General features: G+C 37.7%; 1 protein-coding gene across 1 annotated transcript in view; it reads left to right on the forward strand.

Annotated features, from left to right (window-relative positions):
- The window catches only part of THADA (thyroid adenoma associated), a 178,090-nt gene that overhangs the window by 132,250 nt on the left and 21,243 nt on the right, over window positions 1–24,597 (forward strand). Inside the window, exons 31-35 of the mRNA XM_010004965.1 lie at window positions 4,175–4,587; window positions 4,909–5,030; window positions 6,554–6,626; window positions 9,488–9,632; window positions 12,766–12,897. Coding sequence (XP_010003267.1) covers window positions 4,175–4,587; window positions 4,909–5,030; window positions 6,554–6,626; window positions 9,488–9,632; window positions 12,766–12,897 — 885 coding nt within the window. The remainder of the gene's footprint in view (window positions 1–4,174; window positions 4,588–4,908; window positions 5,031–6,553; window positions 6,627–9,487; window positions 9,633–12,765; window positions 12,898–24,597) is intronic.

The following is a 24,597-nucleotide window of genomic DNA, read 5'->3' on the forward strand; positions in this document are numbered from 1 at the left end:
TACATGAATGCTCGAGGTGCTCTCTCTATTTATCTTGAAGTATGCAAATACTAAGATGTATCACAATCACAGATACAAAAAAAAAGTCCCTCATACAGTATATCTGTGCTACCACAGAGAGGTGTCGAATTGTCAGTAGCTTAGACAGCCACTGTAAAATTACCTAATCCAACAGAAATTCAGAATCGTCCTGTTCGTCAGCTTGCAAGGTGATAAAACAAGTTAAGCTTTTAAATAGAGAAGGAATTAAAATTACTTCTGTCACTGTTGAACATATGGTAGAATCTTTGAAATGAAAGATCAGCTGAACTGTCCATCAGCTGACAGCTTGTTAATCCCCACACAAGGAAGTTTTTCTGTCCTTACTGTATGTATCTGCTTATTCTGGGAACAGTGCCTGCTTCCTACAGCCAGGAAGAGCAGAAGAAAGTGGACAAGTAATCCTTGAAGTTTCACAGCCAGTCAGGCAGGCCACAAGTTTTGAAGCAGGCTAAACTTTGAGGAAGCTTGTATCTGGAGATTCACGAGGCCAAATAATTCCATTCTGCTCCTCTTCCTCTTTATTTCAGAAAAAACATTTAAATTCATATAACTGACTGTGAACATCAGTTGATCACAAACAGGATTTTTAAAAAGCACACTCAAACCTAGATATTATGACAGATGTTGTATGAATATCTCCATGTATCCCATAAAGGGATTGAGGAAGACTGTGGGATGTTCATGCACTGTGTTGGTGAGAACCAAGTTGTGTAAGATGTGTCCTTCCTAGAAGACAGCCAGAGTTGTTCTTTTCCCACAAATGAACCAATTCTTAAGGGTGGGGTTGGGGAGTGGTGAAATTAATCCATTTAATCCTTGGAGACTCTCTTGCATTTGTCAGCCTCTTAGGCATGACTGTTCTTTGCTAAAATCCTTGTTTGGTCAGGCAAAATGTACTTCTTCCTTTTTGCAGCAACTGTACAATGATTGTTGTTTGTAAATAAAAGTATGTCCTTCCTGTATCTTAACAACAGAGACAGACATTTACTTTGGGAAACTGTTTTTTTGGTTTAGTCAGATATTTTTATGTAAGCCAAAGAAAAGAGTTTACTTAAAGTTAAGCAGAAGAGAAAACATTTACATGAAAGTCAGGAAAGATTTCTTAGTAATGAAGTTGAAAGCAGGAATATTTCCACTGCATTGTAATAAGACAGGGGCTTTCTTTCTGTACATATTTGTGTGAAAAAGAGTGTTGGAGAGCATGCAGAGCAGTAGATGAATGCAGGATTTGCTCTATGGTGTGCTGAGGCTAAGCAAATATGCAGACAGTCTTATTTTGCTGACAGCCTTACTGCTGAGACTTTCAGTAAAATAGATGAGCCACAGTGTCTAGTCTTCCACAATTACATCGGAAAAACAGAAGTAATCCAGAAAGCTTCCAAACCAGAAGAAGTATCTGATAAGTACCAAAGAAAAAAAAAAACAACAGAGCTCTGGCTTGTGTATCGCAGTCTGCAAACTAGTAGTTCTAGGAATAAGTAGCACCGCCATGTTTTTTGTATGAAAATAATTTTCCCCTTCAAAGATTAAGACAACAAGTGAATTTATTCTGGCCTTGCAAAATTTAAGTGAAGGTTTACTGAGCCAGACCTGAAGCTCAGTGTGTGGCCAGCTCCTGGTTGCACGCTCTAGCAAAGTTAGCAATGTTGGCACCAAGAAATGAAAGCCACTGTCCCCCTCTTCCCCTAAAGTTAATCTCTATCTCTTTTTGTCCATTTAATACTGCTCTCTCTTGCCTTGCCCTAGAGCTTTGACCCTTCCATTGTGTTGGTTTTCATATTACTGTTTGCATGTATGTTGGCTCTATCTCAACGTAATGCTACCTTGATAGGAAATAAAAGCACTTCTCTTGCAATATACTTAAAAATATATACTTGGCTTGTACAACAGAGCTAGTGAGCTCATGGATTGCTGGAATGTAGCTGGGGAGAGAAGCATGCAGGAAGCTGAGAGGGTGCAAGGTCCAAAGCTGAAGCTGTTTCTTGGCTTGAACTGAGGTGCTTGAATTTGAACCTTCTTCTTTAAACTGCCTGGTATTAACTCTGTTGTTCAGCTGGCATCTGTGGAGCCAGGCTCTATAGTAATTGGGACAAAGGCCTAATTCATCTTCAAGGCAACCAGACGATTAAAAAATTCTGGCAGTTGAATACTTGTGTGACATAAGCATTAATGCTAGTTTGTGCTATGACACCAGTATGTAATGCCAGTCTGTTTGGAGGAGGTTTTGAAAATGTAGTGAATAAAAGACACAAGTTTGCACATTATGAGATGGAAGCCATCTGTGTACTCTAGAGGATCATGCTGTGACATGAGTTCGCCGTGATATGGCAGTTTCTTTGACTACATCAAGCTTGTTCAGAAAAGAAACTGTGGTGAAAAGATGAATGACAGAGCTAATGGTTAGGTAATATGTCTGAAAATCTTTTTCAAATACCAAATTTCTTTGAAGCTTGTCCAGAATTGCTCAGGAAATGCTTCTGCTTTATACTCTAAACAGTGTACAACCATGTCAAGTTTCTATGTAAATGTCAAATAAGATGACTTTGAAAGAATTTGAATATGAAAGGGCAGGATATATAACCGTAAATAGAAGGACTAGGGCAATCTCTTCATGGGCAAAAAAATGAATCCATATTTGTGTTGCAGTTTCATGTCAAATCCATCAATTCAATGGTAATGCTTGTTCAGGCTTTTAATAGTACTCAGTGCATGCTTACTATAAATAGCAAAGTTATATAGTGGTGAGTTGTCTTCTTGGAGATACTGAAGAAATTAAGTGAGTTTGCTTTAATCTTTGTATTTATCTTTAATCCATTTTGATATTTAAAAAAACTTCAAACTCGTAACGTCGCTCAGTGCCAGTTTGCAGCATCATTCTTTGAGTTTTTCTTAATGATTTTTCATTATTTCAGGCTTGTACTTGAACTCTGTGGGATGTAGCGTATTAATTTCTTTCAGTACTAGCTATAGAAACATCTCAACTGAGCAAAAATCTTGGTTTTGATATTATGAAACTATTTATTCCTGATGGTGACGGACAAGAAGGTTGAACTCAAAGCCTGTGAGGATTTCAGCCTGTGTGTGAGAGAGAGGACTATTGTTTGGACTTTCTCTCTTCCATTTTATATCCACATTGCCAACTTTGCTAGTTTCTGCATTGAAGATACCAGGGACCTCTTAGTTCACTCCAGGAGGTGGCCACGCACTACAGAAGGTTCTCGAGCTGGGCTGTGCCATGTGGGCAAGTTGCACCACTGTGAGTGGCTGAAATGCCACAGTTCCTGTGCTGATACATGAGACAGATTACACTGCAGCTCTTTTTTTCTTAGCTGTGTTACCTGTTCAAAGTTAGTAGGCATAGGAAAAGCATACTGGATTTTTAAATCAATAAATTATTTGGATTGATACACACAGGACTGTTTAATGGACACAAGTCTATTTATCCACCAGGAACATCTTCTTAATAGTAATTGTATCTGACTAGAGCTATGCAAAATGTGGGATTTTCAGTATTACCAGAATGGCCCTGTCCTTGTTTCTTCTGATTTCAATTGCAGCTGGTGTGCTGACAGACAGCACTTTCTCCAGTCTGATCTCTGATTTTTAAAGCTATTCTGTCAAGTATAATAGGATTACGTAATTGTGTTTGGTGCATTTTTAATTTCCTGAGCTACCTACATTTTTTTCAAATATATTTAACATATATTTGTGTTAATCACTTTCTACAATGGTAGTGCAAAGCATATACAATTTGCAAGTCTGTGTTAGTACCTCTAAGGAAATACTTATCAGACTATAATTGGCAAAGATGACAGACAATCTTAAAGTATGGTAGCATTTTTAAGTTGTTTGAAGCTTTCATCCCATGAGTTGAGCAATTCAGTTTTCAGAAAAGTTAGTATCCTTATTTCCTTCTATTGAAGTATGAATACAGGTAATACCAAGGAAAACTGTTTTATAATTCAGGATCAGTTTGAAATTAAGGAGAACTATTTTTTCATTTCATACCTGAATTTACCTTGAGATACCTTTTGCATACCGGATGTTTTTCAATTTTAGAATCACTTCATGGTCTGGAGCAGGTAGCAACATTATCTGATTGTCACCTAACTTGGTTTTATTTTCGTTTCAGGAATGCAATTCTTTGGATTTTGGGAAGAGATGAACAGAGTCATTTCAGATTCTGAATTGGAGTCCAGTATTCCCTACTCATCTGCAGTACCAGGACTGATACAGTATCTTCAAAGCATCACCAAACTTGTGATATCAGTGCTGTCAGTGACTGCAGGTCCTGACATCCAGAGCAGCAGTTCTCATGTTGAAAAGAAAAGAGCCAAGCCACCAGTGTCCATAGTTCATCTCCTTCACTGCGAGTTTCATGAAGTACGTCTGCTTGCGTTGGAAGCAGTTCTGCTCTTGTTGAAGCAAGTAAATTCCAAGCAGATTTCAGAAGAAGGAGGAGGTGTAGTGTCTTTAATCATGGATTTGGAAGGCACTTTTCTCACAATGGCTCTGAAGGAAAACAATCTCCAGTGCTTTTGCAAGGTGCTATTTTATTTACTTTAGATATGTTTTCAATAAATTACATTCTTAATTTTAAAAAATATATTTCAAATGTGCATTATGTTTTTTAAATAGTACACAAGTGGTTTGTTGTTTTGGGGGTTTTTTTACATTGAATAGGTGATGTGCTATAATTCTGTAACAGATGTTCTTATGTAAAAGCAGGAACTTCCTCTTTCCTTTTTTAGCATTGTCAGGAGGGAACCTTTGTGTGGAGTGGGGTTTAAATTAGTGTTTTATTGATCTCAAATGTATACATCCATGTCGAGATTTTTTGTAAATTCTTTGTGAATGTGTGTGCAGGTGCTGGAGGTTCTTTACAATATGGATTTCAGAAATGTGCTTCCAAAGACTGAATACTCTATAAAAATGAATCCAAATGAGCTCTTAACTTGGAGTTTAAATATTGTAGATATCTCCAAAAGGTATGGTCTATCATGCATGTTAAAGTACTTATATTTTTAAAACTTTAAATGTTGAAGTGTCGATTTATTGGTTTTAGGGTTTGGGTTTTTTTAACTATTACTTATTAGTTAATTTAAAAATCCATGTTTCAGAAAAATGAGCGTGTCTTATTTGAATAAAGAGAGCTTTTGATTAGAATTTTTCAGAGAAGTTAGACACAGATCTGAATTATTAAAAAGTCCCTGAAGTTATACTGGCACCACCTGTAAATGTCCCATGATACACTTTCTGAAATAAGAAGTTACTCCAGCTGCCAGATGATTCAGTCAGTGAGTGCAGCTCTTCCTGAATGGCAGTCAGGAAACAGCATAGAAATGTGTAGAACTGATGATCCAAACATACCCTCATTCACTGCATCTGCCATCCTCCCTATCCTGGTTTATCAGCGGACGGTCTATAGAAAGAGTGACAAATCTGATTTCACTTGTTGGATTGGCAGGAATAGTTAACCTTAATCCTTAGGGTTATCACTACTTAATTGGACTGTAGAATCAGCAGAAGGCGCTGAAAATTTGGAGCCAGTTTGTAGTTCCTACTGAATTAGAAGAATGTGTCCATCTCTTCACAACAGAGTGGACAAACAGGATGAAAGCATCCAGGCTCTAGGGGCAAGACCAAGACCATCCTGTTTCTAATAGTCTTTTTTTTTTTAAGCCTTATAAACATTGCATCTCAGTGTTACCAGTGCTCATGGCAGGGGGGTTGGAACTTGATGATCTTTAAGGTCCCTTCCAACCTTATGATTCTATGATATTTAGGGTATCAAGTGTAGAACAGCATTTTATGGCTGTGCATATTTGCTGCTGATCTGCACTAAATTTTTTAAGTTTAAATGATGATGTGGGGTGTTTATTTCTGGAATGAAATAAGATATTTGGGGTAAAATAAAACGGTTATTGGGAATTGTTATTATTATTATTGTTATTGTTATTGTTATTTCCCCACTGTTAGAGGGAAATAGTGAAATAACAGACCTTACTGCTTAGATGTTGCCATTCCTCATGGTGAGACCAGCCCTTCAGGAGCCATGGTGCCAAGCCCCATGTCCTTAGACTGTTCTGGGCAGCATGGGAGCTCAGGAGCTGGCAGCTGGCATATTCTGCACTAGGAACATTTCTGGCAGCTATAGGAGAGATATCACTGGAGCTTAACACCAGCCTGAAGAAATGCTTTTGTTTATAATTTAAAATAACATCTGGCTTGTTTGACTTGGCTTCCATATTCAAATGCATTTTTCTATGGGAAGTATGCAGATAGAAAATAAACACAAGAGGGGTGAAAGTAAGAACATATTTCATTTGCATATCAACTAAAAACTTAACTAACATCAAGGTCTGTAATGCAAAAATTCTGAGTGCTCAGCTTGCAAAACACCCATTGGTGACAATTAGAAATGAATAAGAACTTTTTTTTTTTCCTACAGCTGAAATGATGGCAGAAATAGCTAATTTTTTTTAATGTGTTCTTTACCTTGTTTTCTCAGCACTGAAGTTCAAAGCATAGCTCTCAAATTTGCCTCCAGGTTGGTTATCCATCTTTTGCAGAACCATCAGCAGGTAAGGGAACCGAAGTGTTGTGATTCTGGAGTTTTTGGTGAGAGAAGTAATGTGGCTTCTCTCAGATGGAAGCCCCAAGCATGTGTTTTCTTGGGTCATTGCACTATTTTTGGCATTATGTCTTACTCTCTGAATGCAATGCCATGTATTGAAATGAAATGGTCATGCATATCATCTTTAATATATCCCTCTCAAAGTAATTTCAAGTTAAATGTGTAAGCAGATTTCTCTGGTGGACTAATTTCAACTTCTGAGAGTATCCAAAATAGTCACTATAATGTGGAAAGAAAAATGCCTATGGTGATTAGGACAGGTACTGAATCCAGTCCATTTACTAAAGTGCAACTTTGTTGTGGTTTGTAATTGCTGGGGAGCCAGAGGGAGAGCAGATCTGATGGGAAGGCAAGAAGCTAAAGCGATGACGGTTCGGTGCAGTTCCCTTCCTCTCTTGTGTGCTGGATGACCTTGCCAAGTCTCAGCCCGAAATCAGTCTGAACACACCAGCTTGTTGTCTGCATGGAGTTTCTCATTGAATTTCCTCTTAAAAATTGTTTTTAAAATACTACACTAAATATAATAACCATTGTAAAAGTCAAGACTCTGTGTTCTCTGTTCCTATTTATTGACTGTTTAATTTAATTTTATACCAGCACAAATTACGGGCTCAGATTTCTTTTGATTTTAAATCAGCAGTCTGTGATGTCACATATGTGTGTGTAGAGCAGTCCTGAGGCAGCTTTTAGTGATAGACAGTTGGATTTCTTTGTTTTCAAAGGTAAAAAAAATACCTAACGGAGATTTTGAAATAGACAAGTTTGTCATGATCTGTTTTAAAAGGAAGATTTTCTTTATGTAGCTGTTATTTTTTATGGAATGCAGCAGAACTGATTCATATTGTATGTTAATAATCTTGTCTCATTATATGAAAAAAAGGAACCTGCAGATTCACACACAATAACTGGGAACATGAATTGTGATTCTATGTACTTTTGTTTAAAAAAGGCAGAATGCAAGATTCTCAAGTTATAAACATTAAAATAACCGTATAAATGTGGTTACACAAATAGATGTGGAACATATTGCTCTGAAGTTTTGTATTAATGTACAAAGAGGAATTAATGAAAAATACTGTAGCCATCTTAACTGGATTAATGGTAAAACACATTTCTCTACCAAACATTTAAATCATGGGAGATATAAGACCTCTGTACAGAGAGTGCTTTCTGCTTTTTAGAAGATTAAGTACATCAGTTTTCCATTTGAATTCTTTCTTTGGACTTAGATTCAGTATTTGCTTCTGTAGAGGGGATTGTTTCTTTTCCATAAAGTAAAAGTCAAGTTCTGTTTTTCTAGATAGTCCATGTGTCTGTTCAAAATTTGAGCAGTTGTAACATCTTGGGAGATTACTTTTTAACCTGTTACAGAATCTGTAGGACATGGTCTGGCTCTGGCTCTTTGTGCAGTCCAGGTTCATGGCCACACAGAATGAGGCACAGTATGACCAAGGTTCCATTTATCCCTCAACGAATCCTCTTGCAGTTCTCTGACCTTTAACTCAACTCATGTTTTCACTGATTCTCTTCTTTAAAGTATTTGGTTGTTCTGGTTTTTACTTCCTTTAGTTCAAAATAAGTAGGAAAGTAAGGAGAAAAAGTTAGTTACGTGTACCTCAAGTGTCTCCAGGTTGAGCTGGTGTTTCTTTTCTATCCTCCTGTGCATGAGGTCCTAATCTGTTTGGGTTCCCAACCCTGCCTGCCCACTGGAGCTTCCTTCTAATTGCCATAGTGCATACTTACTTGTGGCTCTGCGTGGATGCCACCTCTTGCAGTTTGCATGTTCTGTTGTTAAACCTATGCTTGAGGTTCCTGCACCTTGACTGACCCGCCAGCTTCCCAAGTGTGGCATGTGCAGGGAGTCTGAGCTCTTTCATGGTCACTTATGAAAGTCGGGACATTCTCTTCACAGTTATGCCTCAGCTGTCCCAGTGGAGGTCAGAGTTTACAAGTCTTGGAAGCACTGTTTGAGTTAAGGGTAAAATGTGTGTTATTTATTTCCACAAAAAAACCTGGTAGCCATCACTACTCATTGGAAAGAGTCAAAGCTTTTCCCATTCTTACATAGTTGTAGTTTTCCTAGCATATGTCTGAGGACTAAATATTTTCTGAAAGATGGCAAGTGGGTTTTATTTGAAACAGGAAATTTCTCTTTCCCACTATTTTTTTTAGTTCTTTATGTTTTGGGACAGCAAGCTTGGCAGTGTATCAATCAACGAAGAGATTCCTTTGGTGTTTTGAATGCACATGCTATCAGAACCCGAAATACCTCAGCAGTTTTATTTACAAAAATTCCATCCCCAGTATCTGCAGAGAAGACAGATGGAGCTGCATTCACCCCTTTGTAGTCACCAAGCATTGTAGTATTAGCAAAGCCTAAGATTGATGCTACAGTTCATATGCTCTTAGTTGTTTTTTCTAGATAAGTGTATGTGTCTACATGCAGGATATTTCTGAGAATTGCTTTTCTTTGTTATAGTCCAGTATGTTTATCTTTGGCTTGCATATTTAGAAGAACTGAGGACACAAAGGTATGCTTGACTTCTGTGTTCATTTGTGAGTCTGGAGTGAAGGGATAGAGCAACAGAATTGACTATGAATACTGCTCTGACTAACAGAAATTCTCCCATCTTAACTATCTGTGACACAGTAACCCAACTTTTGAATAGACACATGGAGTTCACCACCTTGAAAGCAAGCCCACATTTACTAATGAGTAGTATCCCTTCAGCAGTCCATTGTTTAATGTGATGGTATGTAGCAACAACGGGTTGTTCAGCATGTTTCTCACATGTTCTGTGCCTTCAGATTTCAGAAGAAGTCCTGAAAAAATGGGTTCAGCTGATAGTTTATTTTTGTGGGGATGAGGAACAGACAGAGATGCTGTTGGCAGCTGCTGAAGTTCTTAAAAGTATAACATCATTTCTTCTGATCAATGACAAGCTGATTCTTGGTGAGTAGTTTGAACATTAATATTCTGGATCTTTTTAGATTAAACCCATTAAATACATGACTTAAAATGTATTGTATACATATATGTACATGCAGTCAAAACACATAAATACATCCAATAGTAAGTACATCCAACAGTGTGGGTTTTTTTCAAGTTTTTAGTAGGATTTAATTACTGAACAGACATTTAAATTGTGGTACAAAAAGTGCATGTGCAGAGCCTCCTGAGATAACTCTGCAGAAGGAAAATTACTTCAACAACATGAGATGCTGTTATTTCTCCAGGCCACTGTACATTGCTGAACAGATTTACTGGCTTGCAGTTTCTCTCTGGCTTGAATTTTTCTGAAATACTCTGCTGGTGATATGGACATACTTTTAGTTCAATACTGTGAGTGTAACAAAGCTGTGCTGGCTGGATGTTGAAATTGAAGGCTTTGGTCTAGAAATGAGGGACACGTTCTATTATGAGAATGATTAGCAATGTGATCACCCTGTACCTCCCACATACGATGATATTTTATTAAAGTTAACATTAGATTGTCTCTTTAGAAAACAAGTGAACAAAAAACCCCATACATAGCTTTATTCAACAATACATAACTGACTGAGAGGCAAAGCTAAGTGAAACTTTCTGATCTGATGTGCAGAAGACATTGGTTTTTTCTTTTAGCTTTTTTTTCCTCTGTATTCTGTGAACATAGAATAAGGGGATTTTGTGACTAAAGGGTCAGGAAATATGCAAAATAGGTAGTGATAGATGATAAAGAAATTATTTTGCATCCTGAAGAGGACAGGCAGCTTTAAATACTTTCAATTTCTATGATAATTTCCAATATAATTATTTATTTGATTTTGCTTTGAGTAGCTGAAGACCCTGTATATGGACTGCATACAAATTTGTGTGAGACAAAAATAATATTATATTTCTTAAACTGTAGATAGCAATGGTTTTTAAAAGTCAGCTATTTATTTTAAGATACATTGTTTAAGAGGTACTGATAACATTTAACAGAGCTAAATCTGTTATGTGAAGTAAACATTGTGCACTTAAATGTTCATAGTATCAACTCTGGAAATCGTGACCTCTGCCATCTAGTTAAAGCATTACCATTTTATATCAAATGAAGACAGTGGAGCTCTTGGAGTGAAAGGCTCCCAAAAGCTGTGTTTCTCATCTATTTGGATCTTGTCCCTTGCTGATGGAGAACAGAGTTTCCTCTTTGATCTTGTCAGAACAGTTGCTGGCTTCCAAGCTTTCCAGTCAGACAGATGTGAATGTCTGAAATAAAAAAATAGCACCAATTTGTGTCCTGCATACCATTTCAAAAAGACAAGGAAAAACAAAAAATAAATCCTCAAATAGCCCCAAAACAGCCCAGAAAAGAAAACCCTAAGGGCTCAGTAGTCAAGCCATCTGAACTAGCTCTTTGCTCTGAAAATTGGGCCAACAGAGGAAAGATACAGAGCTGACACTCTGTACTATGTAGAATTGTCAGTCTGGGGTTCTTCACAACTGTGAAACTCTTAAGTACTGCAGTGAGAAGTTTAGCAAATCAAGGTCATGATCTGGTGTTAGTTGTAGTGAAAGAAACCATTCCCTTAAAGTTAAAGGGGTCATGTACATTTAAACTGTTTTGACTTTTGTGCCTTGTTCTGCGTCAGTTTTCTTAACCACATACAGTTGAAAATAGAAGCTAAAAATGTGGTTGTATGAAACTGAGTTGTAGTCATTCCTATAAGCTTCTATTAAGTACATTCATAAGAGGAGGAGGGTGAATGCCAGTCGGTACATTCTGGATGACCCCCATCATCTCTCTGTTATGTTGTTTGAGGGTTCAGAAAATGTCTTTCTGGAAAATCCATTTGCAGAATTCCACCTGTACTAGAGATAGAGTAGAAACTTGTCTAGGTGGGAAAGCTGACCACTGTATGTAGAAGGAAATAATTCTGCACTAGCTGTGCCAGTATTGCATTATTGTGTCATGCTAGGAAAAAAAGCAGCTTCTTTTTGGAATATTTATACTGCGTCCTATTTCCACATAAGTAAGTTCCATGAAATACAGGAATGATGCTTCTGCCTGCGTAGTAGAGCCCCCAGCAATTAATTTTGGCCAAGCAGTGAAATACAATTAATTGTCTGGCTAGCCAAATCTCTGATAGAGCTGTTGATAACATGCTTGAAGAAAACCAGTGCAGCAATGAAGCGCCAACTCTGTAGTTCTCTGTGATCACCAGATAGTAGTAGCTAAGAGCTGACTGCCTCAAGACCTTCCAATGTGGAGGGTGTGCAACGAGAGCTGAAAGTCAGCTGAAAAGTACCCTAGCAAACCTATGAGTACAATCTTGTTTCTTCCTCTAGTCATCCTTAGTGTGACAACACTAAATGGCACAAGGGTTTGCAAGTGGAGGATGGCTTGTGAGATGTGAATTGCCTCTGGGGTGGTGTGTTGAGTCTTATCTGTTTGGGTTTTACTGGATGAACACCTCTCTCTTGACAGTTTTCTCTGATTAGTCTTAACTGTGTGCAGTTAATTATCCTATGGATTAAACCTGGCTTGCTGTCTGTTGATAGTGGGTAGAAGGGTAGCTGGGAATGTTGGTGAGTTGTGGGGTGAAGTGTGTGTAGGAGAAGTAGATCCCTGGGAGGTTGGATTGTTTGCCATTTCCTGCAGGGAATGGCATTTTTGGCCAGCACTACTGGCATTATCTGAACAAAACTTGGTTTGACAGCCCCAGTTCCAGGCAGATTGCAACAGCACTGTACTGGTCAGTATCCAGCAGCAAAACTTTTGCCTGTTGCCAAACAGGAATTCTGCACTTCTAGAAATCATAGAAAATTCAGAGTACCCAAGACTTAAAGTTGTACCTGAATTAAGAGAGATCCTCTCTCTTATCTGCTGCCCACTGTTTAAACGAAGCTGAGTCAACCACCTAGATAAAGTTCACACATGCTGAAAAGGTTTTGGTCGTATTACTGGTTGTCTTCCCAATGGCTTGCCAGTGCATTTTTCCTGCCTCTGTTTCAGTGTTTCACTGCATTTGTTCTGTATAGGTGTGGAATCAGAGCTCTGTAAAGTCTTTGAATGCAAGTTAGAAATAGAATTCTAATTTTTCTCCATCAACAAATACAGGACTGTCCGATACCCTTGCTATGTGGAAATGTGTGGTTCTCCTGCTGCAGAATGAAGATCTGGTAGTAAGGGATGCTGCTGCTGAGGTTATACAAGTGGCACAGTCTGAAAAAAAGAGTAGTAAAGGAACAGGTATGTTAACTTTTACTTTTTAAATATTACTGGATTCTTGTGATCTCTTCTTGTCACAAACTTCTTGCTAACTGTAAACTGATCCATGCATCTCTTACATACACATACCATGAAAGATAACAGCAAGTTATGACATTTGACACCCACCATGCTTTATTATTTTGCTTTTACTCTTCTTGGTATAATTTGCGTGTTACATGGATATGTAAAAAAGAGAACAGTGCTATTCAGCTTTGTGGTTCTTGTTGTGATGAGTCAACTGTCACATGATTTCATATTTTGAAAGTTCTTTAATACCAGCTTTGGTATAATATAATGCAGTGCAAGACTCTCTTTGAATCCCAGGTCATTATAATAGCCTGGTCACAGAGAGATAGGAATCTGGGAAACAGTATTCAATTCATTGATTCGTTATTAGACCTTGAAATCCATTTAGATCCAGATCAACAAAGATAATTCTCAGTATACACACAATATGCTTTCAGGGCTGTGGTCCTTTTTTGTCTGCATGCCCTAGTTTACTCAACCCTATTAATTTTAAAATAGCCACAACATTTGAGTAGGCTTAACTAATTAATATGTTTCACTTTGAGAGCCTTTGCTGACACATTCTTCCATGTGTTGTGAATAAATCAAAATTTGCTACCCAAGCTCTTCTCTCTCTGGTGGTCCCCACTGGTCTGTGCTACTCAGTAAAACCTGTACTGACTTGTCTACAGTCAGTTCAAATTAGTTTGCCATCTCCATATGAACTTCTGCTAGTCTGAAGATAAAGCAGCACTGTGGTGTAAAAAAAAAAAAAAAATTAAGACAGTAAAACATACAGGTTTGCCACCACTGTAGGTAGAAGTAGCCAGGAATGTGCTTATGAGGCAGGTGTGGTTTTGAGCTGGCAGTATTCAGGTACAGTACTATGGGTAGGAGAAGGCAAAAGGAGGGATGTGTTATGGAAAGCTTTCATCTTCCTGTTAAATCCCACAGCTCTGGTTCCAGCACTCTTGTCACAGCTCTGGCAATTTGTCTAGTCCCAGCTACAGCTCTCTTGAGTATCAGGAGGCTCTGCCTGTGTGTGCCTCTGGACCTCTGTGTTGGCCTTTGAGTGGCATCCTCAGATGTCTCAAGATGCTGTTTCTTTGGAAATATTACAAGACTGGATTTTCTCTTACGGCTTCTTGTATCTTCTGCCTTCTTCCTCATTGTATTCATGTTCCAAGGGACATTGCTCTGTAACTGGATAAGGGATCTGTCCTATTAATTAATACTATGTTTACATCAGCACTTGCTTTTACAACTCACCACTTCGTAAAGCAGAAATGACCATAATAGAGGAAATAACACCATAATTGTTTTTTATTTGCTATGCTCCTAATAAGGATAGGGATCCTGGCCCTAAACTTATGCTAACCTCTTAGTTATACTTAGTTGGGTCTTCCTGTTCTTTTCACTTAAACTACTTTTAATCAAATCAGTGACTTTCATCTGTGACTGGCAAAGAGCTCCTGCTTTTGAAAGATAGAATGCGGTCTGTTTCCACCTCCATGATACTTTGTTGTTTTTTCTTCCCATGATCTCTTTATTCCCCACTAAACTCCTTTCACTTTTTGTGCTTTGCTTTCTAGCTTTTGGGAGAGCTGGGCAAGGAGTCTTGCCCCTGTGGCTTTTGTTTACAACCAGATTAAACTATTTCTTCCATTTACCCCTGTCTTTTTGTGTGCACATGAGAGTATGGGTCTGGGCTTTATACATATCATGGATCACCAGTGCTCTCTGTCCCAGCAATTTTTAAATTACATTCAAATATCTACTTACGTTTTCTCAATTTTCATACCATGAAAGTCTGCTTTTTCATCACAGCAATGATTCTTAAAATATCTAAGCTGATACACTGAAATTCACTAGAAGCCATGAAACAGCTCTCTTTAAACTTTTTATTTGGTAACAAATTGCTGAATATCTCACACTAACTGACTTTTAATTTCCGTTATATGAAGACAAGTATTCTGGTCCAGCAGTTTTACCATGAGATCAGAAAAGAAGATGACTCAAGAGATAATTTTACTGCGTTTTGTAGTTCTTCCAATTTTACTTTATTGCCCTTGCCACTAAGTAACTTGAGAGAGTAAAGAGACTATTATAATTTCAGCTTCATTTGTGCATTAAAATGTTTATGTCCTAGTAGCCATTATATTTCCAGAAATACTGCACTATAGTAATAGGTTAAAGTGTGTTTGATGTTTTCCTGCCATTAATTCATTGTACAGAGGGGGAATGCTGCTCACAAAATCAAGCATTGGACTTGCCAGAAATTTTGGCACTCACATCTTTATATCCACTCTTCACAAAATTCTCTCTCTGTACACACAGCATGTAAGGTAGTAGCTGTAGCTGTCTACAGAAGAGCTGTGTTGTCAGCTTAGGGAATAGTGAACACCTTAAGTGTTTTATTTATATGTGAGATCCAAAGGAATCCCTGATTATAGCCTGACTGACAAGTGCCCCTGCCCTACATGCATGACACAAGCTGGTTTTCCTGTGAAAGAACAGAGTATGAGAGAGCATATAGTTTTGTGCAACAGCAGGAGTGAAACTGAATTTATATTCTGCTTCAGCAGAGTAAGATACATGAAGTTGGACTGTTGTTAATAACAAAAAAGTTATTAGCATAGATTGTTCATACAGTTGTTAAAGGACCTTTTTCCTTTATGTACGTGTTGTTGAATAACAGTATAGTTGTGTAGCACCATGGCAATGTCAAATAATATTTTCCAGGTCATTTATAGATGGTAAAACTGGAGGCAGATGATCCCAACTATTAATATGGTTTCACTTCCAGTAACAGCCCCTATCTTGCCTTAATTCTTTGAAATGTTATGTGAGCTCCTGGAAGAAGAGTATGAGCTTGGTTTCTTGTTACTCTCTTATGGCTTTTAGTGAGGGCAAAAAAAAAACGTTTCCTCAAGTAAATAATCCATGCAGTTTTGGATCCACTCAAATTATAGGAGCAGTAACCTTGCAGAATCTGAAGTGCAGGGTAACAAATGCAATACAAGAACCCTGTGAAAATTGCAGCCCCCAATTTCTTTTGAAATGAGAAAGGCTTGGAAGACCAAACACTGATACACAGCCCCTATCCTTGCTTTACTTTATCCTTGCATTCAGATCTCCAAGAAAACCTTACAAAACCTACTATTTTCTATAGAAGGCAAGGACTTCCACTGTTGCCAGTAAAATTAATTTTTAAAAATTCATTTATATATAAAAGCTTTATTTAATTTTGAAATACATGTAAAAGCTCATGGACAGAAGGGGAAGGTACTGATGTTGGCTGACAGCAGTCATTTTCTGAGCACAGGACGCAAACAGAATCCTGTTTCACTAGGAAGGAGAAAACCTTTTGTTTTCCTTGCTAAAAATACCAGCTTAGCAGGTAGTTAAGGTTTTCCTCATAGCTTGAACAATATAAACTCCATCTGTAACTCAAGGTATTGTATGTATGCTTTGTTGTTGTTTCCTCAAGCATTGAGGTGTAAACTTCTGAGGGATTGTTTTATTCCTGTTAGTATGAGGGAGGGTACAGGAAGTATTGTATTCAATGTAAATGTAGAATAGCTGCTTTGAAATCTAATTAAATTAGTGACCCATGGCTGTGTAAAGTCTAGACCTATTCACAGAAGCCTTCCTTATCCAAAAGAGTTAGTCCTTACAAGAAAGATCATTTAAGTCAGGGAAACAGGAGTTTGTTTCTGTACTGATGATCACTTCACTGAATATCCTAAAAAATTCAGGTAACTCAGTGCTAGAACAGAAATTGTATTCACTAGTATCATTTTCCTCTATGGCTTTTTTTTTTTTATATAGAGAAGCATTATTTTAAGTAAAATTATGAGCTTTTCAGTATTTGAGAAGTTCATATAAACAATTTTTTACTGTTTTAGTTAAGCCAGTACAATTCTGTAAAATTCTAGCTAAAAATACCTTTAGTCAGCTTAACCTTCACATTGGTAAATTAACAAATTAACCTTGAATGGTATCATTTTCCTCTATGGCTTTTTTTTTTTTTTATATAGAGAAGCATTATTTTAAGTAAAATTATGAGCTTTTCAGTATTTGAGAAGTTCATATAAACAATTTTTTACTGTTTTAGTTAAGCCAGTACAATTCTGTAAAATTCTAGCTAAAAATACCTTTAGTCAGCTTAACCTTCACATTGGTAAATTAACAAATTAACCTTGAATATATTGAAAAGCATTTGCAGCGTTGTTAGCACAAATGTAGCTGATTTTTAAAACAGAGCTGAATCAAGCTTAGATGAGGAATTACATTTGCAAAATTGAGGAAGTATTTTGAAAGAGCCTGGACAATTTAGCAGCCTAACTATTCTTCTTGAATGTAAGTTAGGCCTTCAGGAATCTTCTGCTGCATTTCTTGTGAAATAGCAGTGTTGTATAGAAATGAGTCAGCTCTGCTCATGGGCTGGAAGCTGGGTGGCTGCAGCAGGGTGCTGTTTGGCACAAGCTGGGGCAGTGGCCCATGCTGAGCACCACCATCACTGGGTGCACTGCAAGCATCTTGGAAAATCAGTCCAGTGTTGTCATCTTTATTTCCTTTACTTCTTCAGTAATTCCCAGACTAGAATTAGGGCTGTAAATTAATGTAGTCAGTTTTAAACATCTTGCTGATTTAATCTACTGGCCAAAAATTAAGGTATGTTAACCCTGTTCCTTTTGTTACCAGTTCACAAACTTAAAAAATAAACAATAGTCATACTCCTGTACCAGGCAATTCAAGGCTCTCTTTTTTTCACCTGGTGGTTGATCCCTTACTGATAGATTCTACTTGTTCTCTTCAAAAAAAAAAAAAAAAAAGAAAAGAAAAAAAAAAATCAGTGAAAATTACAAAAGTCCTATATTTTGATCCACCAGCTGATTTATAGAAGCTGACTTCCCCTTCTGAAGGACATCTTCTTGGGAAGGGGGTGGCACTGTTCTACAGAGCAGCAGATTGGGTTGAGGTTCTTGCAGAAGTCTTCTTCACTGCTTAACAGTGACCTGTGTTTTAGTGGCCTATAGTATCTCAGCCCTATTGCCCTAAATGCATGTGAGAGCCTTTCAGCAACTTTTATTTTGCTTATTGACTAGAGAGTGTAAGTGTGAGTAAAGGAAGAAGTTAAAATGTGCTGCTGGAGTGCAGGAAGAAAAAAATAGTTTTAATTAGATTAAAGAGCTAAAACTTTTTCAAGGTGATTTTTAATTCCTTTCTAGACTTCATAATTTGACTAAGTAGAACCTTTCTTTTTGAGCCATGCTGTCTGCTTGGCATGAAGAAAAGCAAAGCTGCTTGTTTCTTATGCCTCTATTTTGTTATCTCCTCATTAATATAGAAGGTAAATTCAAAATCAACTTCATTAATCTAAAGTAGGTATCTCTATCACAAAGGTGTGAGCATGGAGGTTTATCTACATGGGGTTTTTTGGGGGGGGGAACATGGTGTTAATAAGCTTCAGCAGAGGTAGGAAAGATCCGAGTAACTATACTAACATTTGAAGCAGATGAGAAAAGAATTCCTACTCAGATTTATGTTTCTGGTTCCTATCCTCTAAAAATCTTCCTGGGTGAATGTAAAGCTATGCAGAAATTTTCATACATGTGCCCTAAGAAGATCTACTAAATCACTTGAGCAAGAGATAAGAGATAATGCAGTCTGTGTGATGTTAATGCAGCACAATAGTCTGGCATTCATCAGCAGCACCACAGGTGCTATCAGGAAATCATGGGTGAATGGCATGATCCCAAAACTTGTACCCTAAGTGTCCTTTACAACCAACCCACGGAGTATTTCACAAGTGACTCAGATTTAATCTGCTCCAGTTGCTAGTGAAACAGCTAAGAGTAAATGCTAGACAAACCTAAAATGCTAAACTTACCATTGTCTTTGGTGGTGTTCAGCTGCATGATAAGAGCACATACAAGCAGATCCCACATACTGCATCAGGAACAGTAGAGAAAGATAATTTTATTCTAATTGCTGCCTCAACTGCTTGCTGGCATTTGACAGTGTGTTTTCAAACTCTTTTTTTAAACTAAGTGTAAACTTTGGCCGTATCAAAAGGAGCTTTTCTTCCACATGTTTATTATTGAGTATATGTGTGAAATAGATTTCCTAAAGCTTTCTTTCATCAGCATGTCGAGTTAACCTTCCTCTCCCCAGACCTGTTTACTTACAAAGTGCTAATTCTGTGCTGTGGGATTGGAGATGGAAGGTAACAGAGGGTTAGAACTTGTGCACCATTGCTGTGTGCAGTGTACAAGTTCTAATTTGCTCTGTCACTCTCCTGGTGAAGCATTTAAAAAGAGATGCTAACAAGCTGTTCAGAACTCTTCTCTTCATATGACTAATATGTTCATCCTCTTGCCAAACTTGGGGATAGATTCACCACTTCTTGCTCTACTTCTGAGCTGGTGTAGCCTTCTGTGAGGCTAAAGGGAGGACTGTGGTGAATAAAATAAGTGTCAAGTTACTCTGATCCTGAACCAAGTTTAATGTGTAGGGTTCAACTTTTTCCATGTACTGGATGACTTGCCCTGATGTTTAGGTTAGGCTAATAGACCTCTGAGGCCCCAGACAGCTCCTTTAGTTGTGGCTCTTAAAACCAGTTCTGGCAGCTGCCTGGTTTGGGGGAGTAAGTGATAATTACCTGAACATAAACTAGGGAACTGCCTGAATGCAAACTGGTTGGAGGATGCATTAACTGGAGGCTGTGGAAGGATCATGGATGATAGAGTTCCTTTTCTTAAGTCAGACTTGTATTTTTTTTTCTCTGTTCTGAGATTTTAATTTCTTTTCTATTTAGAGATTTGATGAGGGATTGCAAAAAGTTTAAAGTCAGAACTTGTCTGTAGAAAGGTGTGTGCTGAAACTACTGTTTTGAGCTCCTCCGCTAGCCAGCCTGAAAATGGAGGTTGGCTGGTAGAGCTGTGGAAGGTTTCAGCTGCATACAGAACATTAAACATCTTCATGCTAGATACATGACATCAACTGCTGTGGTGTGAAAAGTTAAGAGTTTCTCACAATTGGATCAATCTCAGGGCCTTGTGTTGCTCTGGGTAGGTAAAAACAGCAATTGGAAAAACCATTTTAAAAGTACTTACTGCCATCCATGATTTTCAAGTTGCCTTATGTGTCTTATATGTAAGAAAAAATCTCCCGGTCAGATCTTGTGATAGTCCACTGTGCTTGGGAATTGTCCAGGAGTTCTCACAGCATTGTCTGGGTTACTAATGAATAACTGCTAATCATGTTAGCCAAAATATGTTTATGTTCCTTGTACCGGGGACAAGTGGAAGGAAGGTTAATGAATTTGTTTTCTGGGATCAGCTCCAGGATTTCTTCTGCTTTGATAGTCTTCTTGATAACTACATTCTGGTAACTAGATGTGCAGCTCACTGAACAGAACTGGGTTTCTAAGCCTGCTATGAAAGAGGAGTCTTTTGAGCTGAATGTTAGAATTTAAATGGGAGGTGGCATTTATCCAAATGGTGCTTAAGCAGTGGAAAGCCGAAAAAGCACATAGACAAGACCCATCCAGGCAGAAGCAGAAGAGGGTATGATAAAGATGTGATACAATCAAAAGCAGAAAAAAAAAATAAAAATTCCCAGTAAAGCAGAGCTGCTCCTGTTACAGTACAAGATTATTTTCTACAAATTGATTTTCAAAAGATTCTGCATGGAGTCTGTGTAACAGCCTATGGTAGTATCAATATGTGCAGCCTGAGTGGAGGGGTGTACAGCAGTAGCAGCAGATTGTGGTATTAAATTCAAACACAGTGTAGGACTTTGTATTCAGAGACACTGTAAGGTGATGACATGTCTTTGGTTATATTAGATAAGGCATGTTGAGGACAGGAGGAAAGGTCAAACCAGCTGTGTGTGTATTCTGGGAATCTTCTGAAGCAGGTCGTAATGAGGGAGGCAGCAGGGGTGCTGCTGAGAATTGCTAGAACACTCTGCACAGTGAAGTGCACTAGATGTCCCTGGAAAGTACTGTAAACTGTGAAAGGTAATATCACTGATAAAGTACTTACACTATCTGTAATTGTAGGATCATAAGTAGAATGGGATTCAGAGGGAAAAAGTACAATATTCTCCTTAAGGGACCATACCTCTGGCTGCATCTTTTTTTTTCCCTTCTGTGCTTTTGATGGTGAATACTTCCTTATGCACGTGCATAGAGTAGGATTTATGCAGGGAGACAGATGTGTAATGATGACCATTTAAATCCTGGCAAACTAAGCAGATGATAAATACCTGTATTAGTCGGTGACTACCTGATGACTATGGTGACCTTACATTTAAGAAGTTTGCTCCAGAAAGCAAAATGACACGTGGTAGAGATTATGAAATACTTACTGTGGCTAGAAGCTATAATTTGGGTTTTTTTACAACAGCTGTAATAGTTCTTAGGAGGTAACAATTACAGGTCAGTTCCAAGGATTAAAGAATCGCGGTCTAGGAGTGTAAATTGATTCATCTGGTCTCTCTGCTAGGATAAATTTGAGGCTGTTTCAGGAACAGATCTGATCTGTAGTCTAGTCATGCTGCATTTTTATGCTAATAAGTATATTTCGAGTCTTTGTGATAATATTTATTTTGTATCAGTCATTATAGTTTTATATAAAAATATCTCCTATCATTATAAAAACTTTTGGAAGATCTGATTGGAAAGTAATTGAGGTCTTTTAGATTACGTTTCTAAGATGATTGTTTCCTGGATTTATGGTGACTCTTGAATAATGTTCAGGTGTTTTCTTTAGGTACAGAGAAAAAGCTGGCTGAAAATGAGCTTAAATATTTTTGTTCAGAAAACCCTTTGGGCTCAGGGACCCATCACTGAATATATGGACTGCCTTTTGTTTTCTTTCTCATGCCAGTTACTTTTAGTCACAAAGCTGGAGCAGAGGCAGGCTGTTTGCTATCCACACCTGATGTCCTAAACTTGGAGTCTTTATTAAAATACTAATGAAGAACCATTTACTTGAAGCCATGGAACTTCCTAGGCTTATGAAATCAGGTTTTCTGGTAGATCCAATGAAATTGTTGTCCCTGTTCTTAACAAGGGTGTGCCCATTTGACACAAGCAAAAGAGCACCGCTATTGATGGTCATCTGCTATTAAAACATTGCACTTTATTTCTGAGAGATATCTATGGTATTTTGGTGGTAATAATAATAATAGTAGTAGTAGTAGTAGTAATAATAATAATAATAATATCATCTCTATTTCTTCTGTTGGTTTGCTTTTTACTCCTGGATTAATTCTAGAAAAAGTAAGTAGCAGTGTTAATTACCTTCATTGAAAAAATAGTTTTGCAAGGCAGGCCAGTAAACTGCAAAATCAGCCTCTCCAGGAGTAAACAAAAACTGAAGGACTGATCATGTTCTTCTGAACAGAGCTATTTCATGCTTTCTCTGAATGACAAGATGTCCAACTTTTTAAATCGTATTTAGACCTCTGAAATATTATTTTAACATATTTATTTAGAGACATAATAGAGGTTCAACAACATACGAAGATGCAGGACCTGGTCTGCAATCTGTATGGCATTTTGCTCCTGTATTGAGCTCAAGGTTCAAATATATTATTTGAATAAATGGACTCCAATTTAATTAGTTTGAAAAACTGAAATGCAACTTGCAATAATACTGTTGTAGCTTTTTTCTTCATGTGTAAAATGAAGTCTAGGCACAAATTGCACTGTTTTGCTGACTAGTTGCTGCTCTCTAATTTTATTAATACTGCTCCTTCTGTTTCACTGTTCCTGTGAAAGGGTAAAGGTGTCCCAAGAGATTTGTTTTTGAAAGACCAATGGCTACAGACCTGAGCAATTTTATATCAGGCGGTTATTTTAAAAATACATATTTTTAAGCTAGATTGTGTTGCAAAACAGTCAGCCAAACAGCAATAGAAAATAAATCCTGTTACTTGAAAAATGGTTTAATGAGTAGGAATTGGGAAAAGGGAACATGGAATAGGAGGAATGAAAGGGAGTTGCATACAGTTTAAAATAATTTCCTTTTATAGGGAGCTCACTTTCTCAGACCATCTGACCAGGTGTTAGACACACTTGAAAATCAGAATATAGAAGCTGGTTAACTTTTCAATCATTGCTTACTTGGCACAGGTGAAGGCTGAAACAAACAGGGTGCTGCTCAAACTGAGAATGTGCACAAAAAGGCTTTAGTTACCCATAGCCTGCAACCACACCTCTCCTCCTCAGGCTGCTAAAGGAGTCCAAATAAATATTGCCCAGTATCTCTGATGTTCTTGGTATCCTGAATCTCAACTTCACGTACAGTGCTCTTGAAAACACTATTCTAGCTGAAAGATTTGGAAGAGTCCTGGGTAAATACACCCATACACAAGTGACATTTTTTATAAAGACTGAGAGGGGATACCTGCTGAAATCATGAGCTGGGCTGAAGAGCTTGCTTGATTTTACAAGTTTTCAGTTAATTATTTCCATGCGCACGTTCGCTCTTAGCCCTAAATGCGCCAAAACTTACAAGTCTATGTTAGTAGTGTAGACATCTAATTGGCAACTGTTTGAATTTAAAATATTACATGATAATTTAAATATCTATATTATATATTACAATAATAAAAAAATATGCTAAGAAGTGCATGTATAATGCTTTGTGACATGATAAATTTATTTTTTGTAAATGTTTTGCTTACTGAAAACTCTTAATCAACAGCTGTGGAGAATAAAGGTCTCTATGTTCCAGCAGCAGAGATTGAACAGATATCAATGGTGCAAATTTCCCCTTCTTGTGCCCTTTATGTTATAAGATAGCACTTCTGCAAGAATGATACTGAAAACCTGTGCAGAGCCCTGTGCAAAATATTTGTCCCATGCACAGCCCATGCCCCATTTCAAGGCGTCAATGAGTAGACAATACATTTATGGAAGCAGATTTTTGCACACAGAATTTCATTTCTGGATGTGTGGGTGAGAGTGAGGTAGGGAATATAAATACTTTGCAAACTAACCTAAACCACCAGCTTGTTTTCACGTAAGTCAGCACTCAGCATTTTTAATGACCAAGACAATACCTGCCTGTGCCAGAGTCAAGGCAGCACCCTAGAATGTTTTGTTATATTCCCGATTCCCTGTACCACAGCTTTCCCATTGATCTGTTGCTTTAATTCCTGGTGCTGTTGATGGGAGTTGGGAAGCAGCTGAGGGACACAACAGGCTCTTAGTTCAAAATTGAGATGTGTAAAACTCAACATAGTTTTTGGGGTTTTTTTTCTGTAATCTGTTCCAAATGAGCTCTTGCAAGGGAAACTCAGAACTGGCTTGGTCAAATAAATTGATTTCTCATGCACAAGAAAGTAGTTAAACATCCTTGGGAAGCCTAGAAATTTAAATTTTAAGATTTGACTCTTCATGAAGGGTTTTGCATTTGTTAGATTTAGAGCAGGACTGTTGAAATCACCTTCAGGAACAGAATTATTTATGGCAGTTGCTTACAGTACCAGTGTAATGCCACTTTCACATGTTTTTAATTTTATTCCTTCACATGGTCTGTGCTGTGTTAATGATCACCTTGTCATGCTAGCAGTGGAAAAACCACTTTATAAATAATTCCCAGTGGTAAGATGAAAGTGTTAGCAGAAATGCTTTAGTGAAGGTCTTGATTA

The sequence above is a fragment of the Chaetura pelagica genome, unplaced genomic scaffold (assembly GCF_000747805.2).
Source record: "Chaetura pelagica isolate M959 unplaced genomic scaffold, ChaPel_1.0 scaffold13, whole genome shotgun sequence".
Classification (NCBI taxonomy): Eukaryota; Metazoa; Chordata; class Aves; order Apodiformes; family Apodidae; genus Chaetura; species Chaetura pelagica.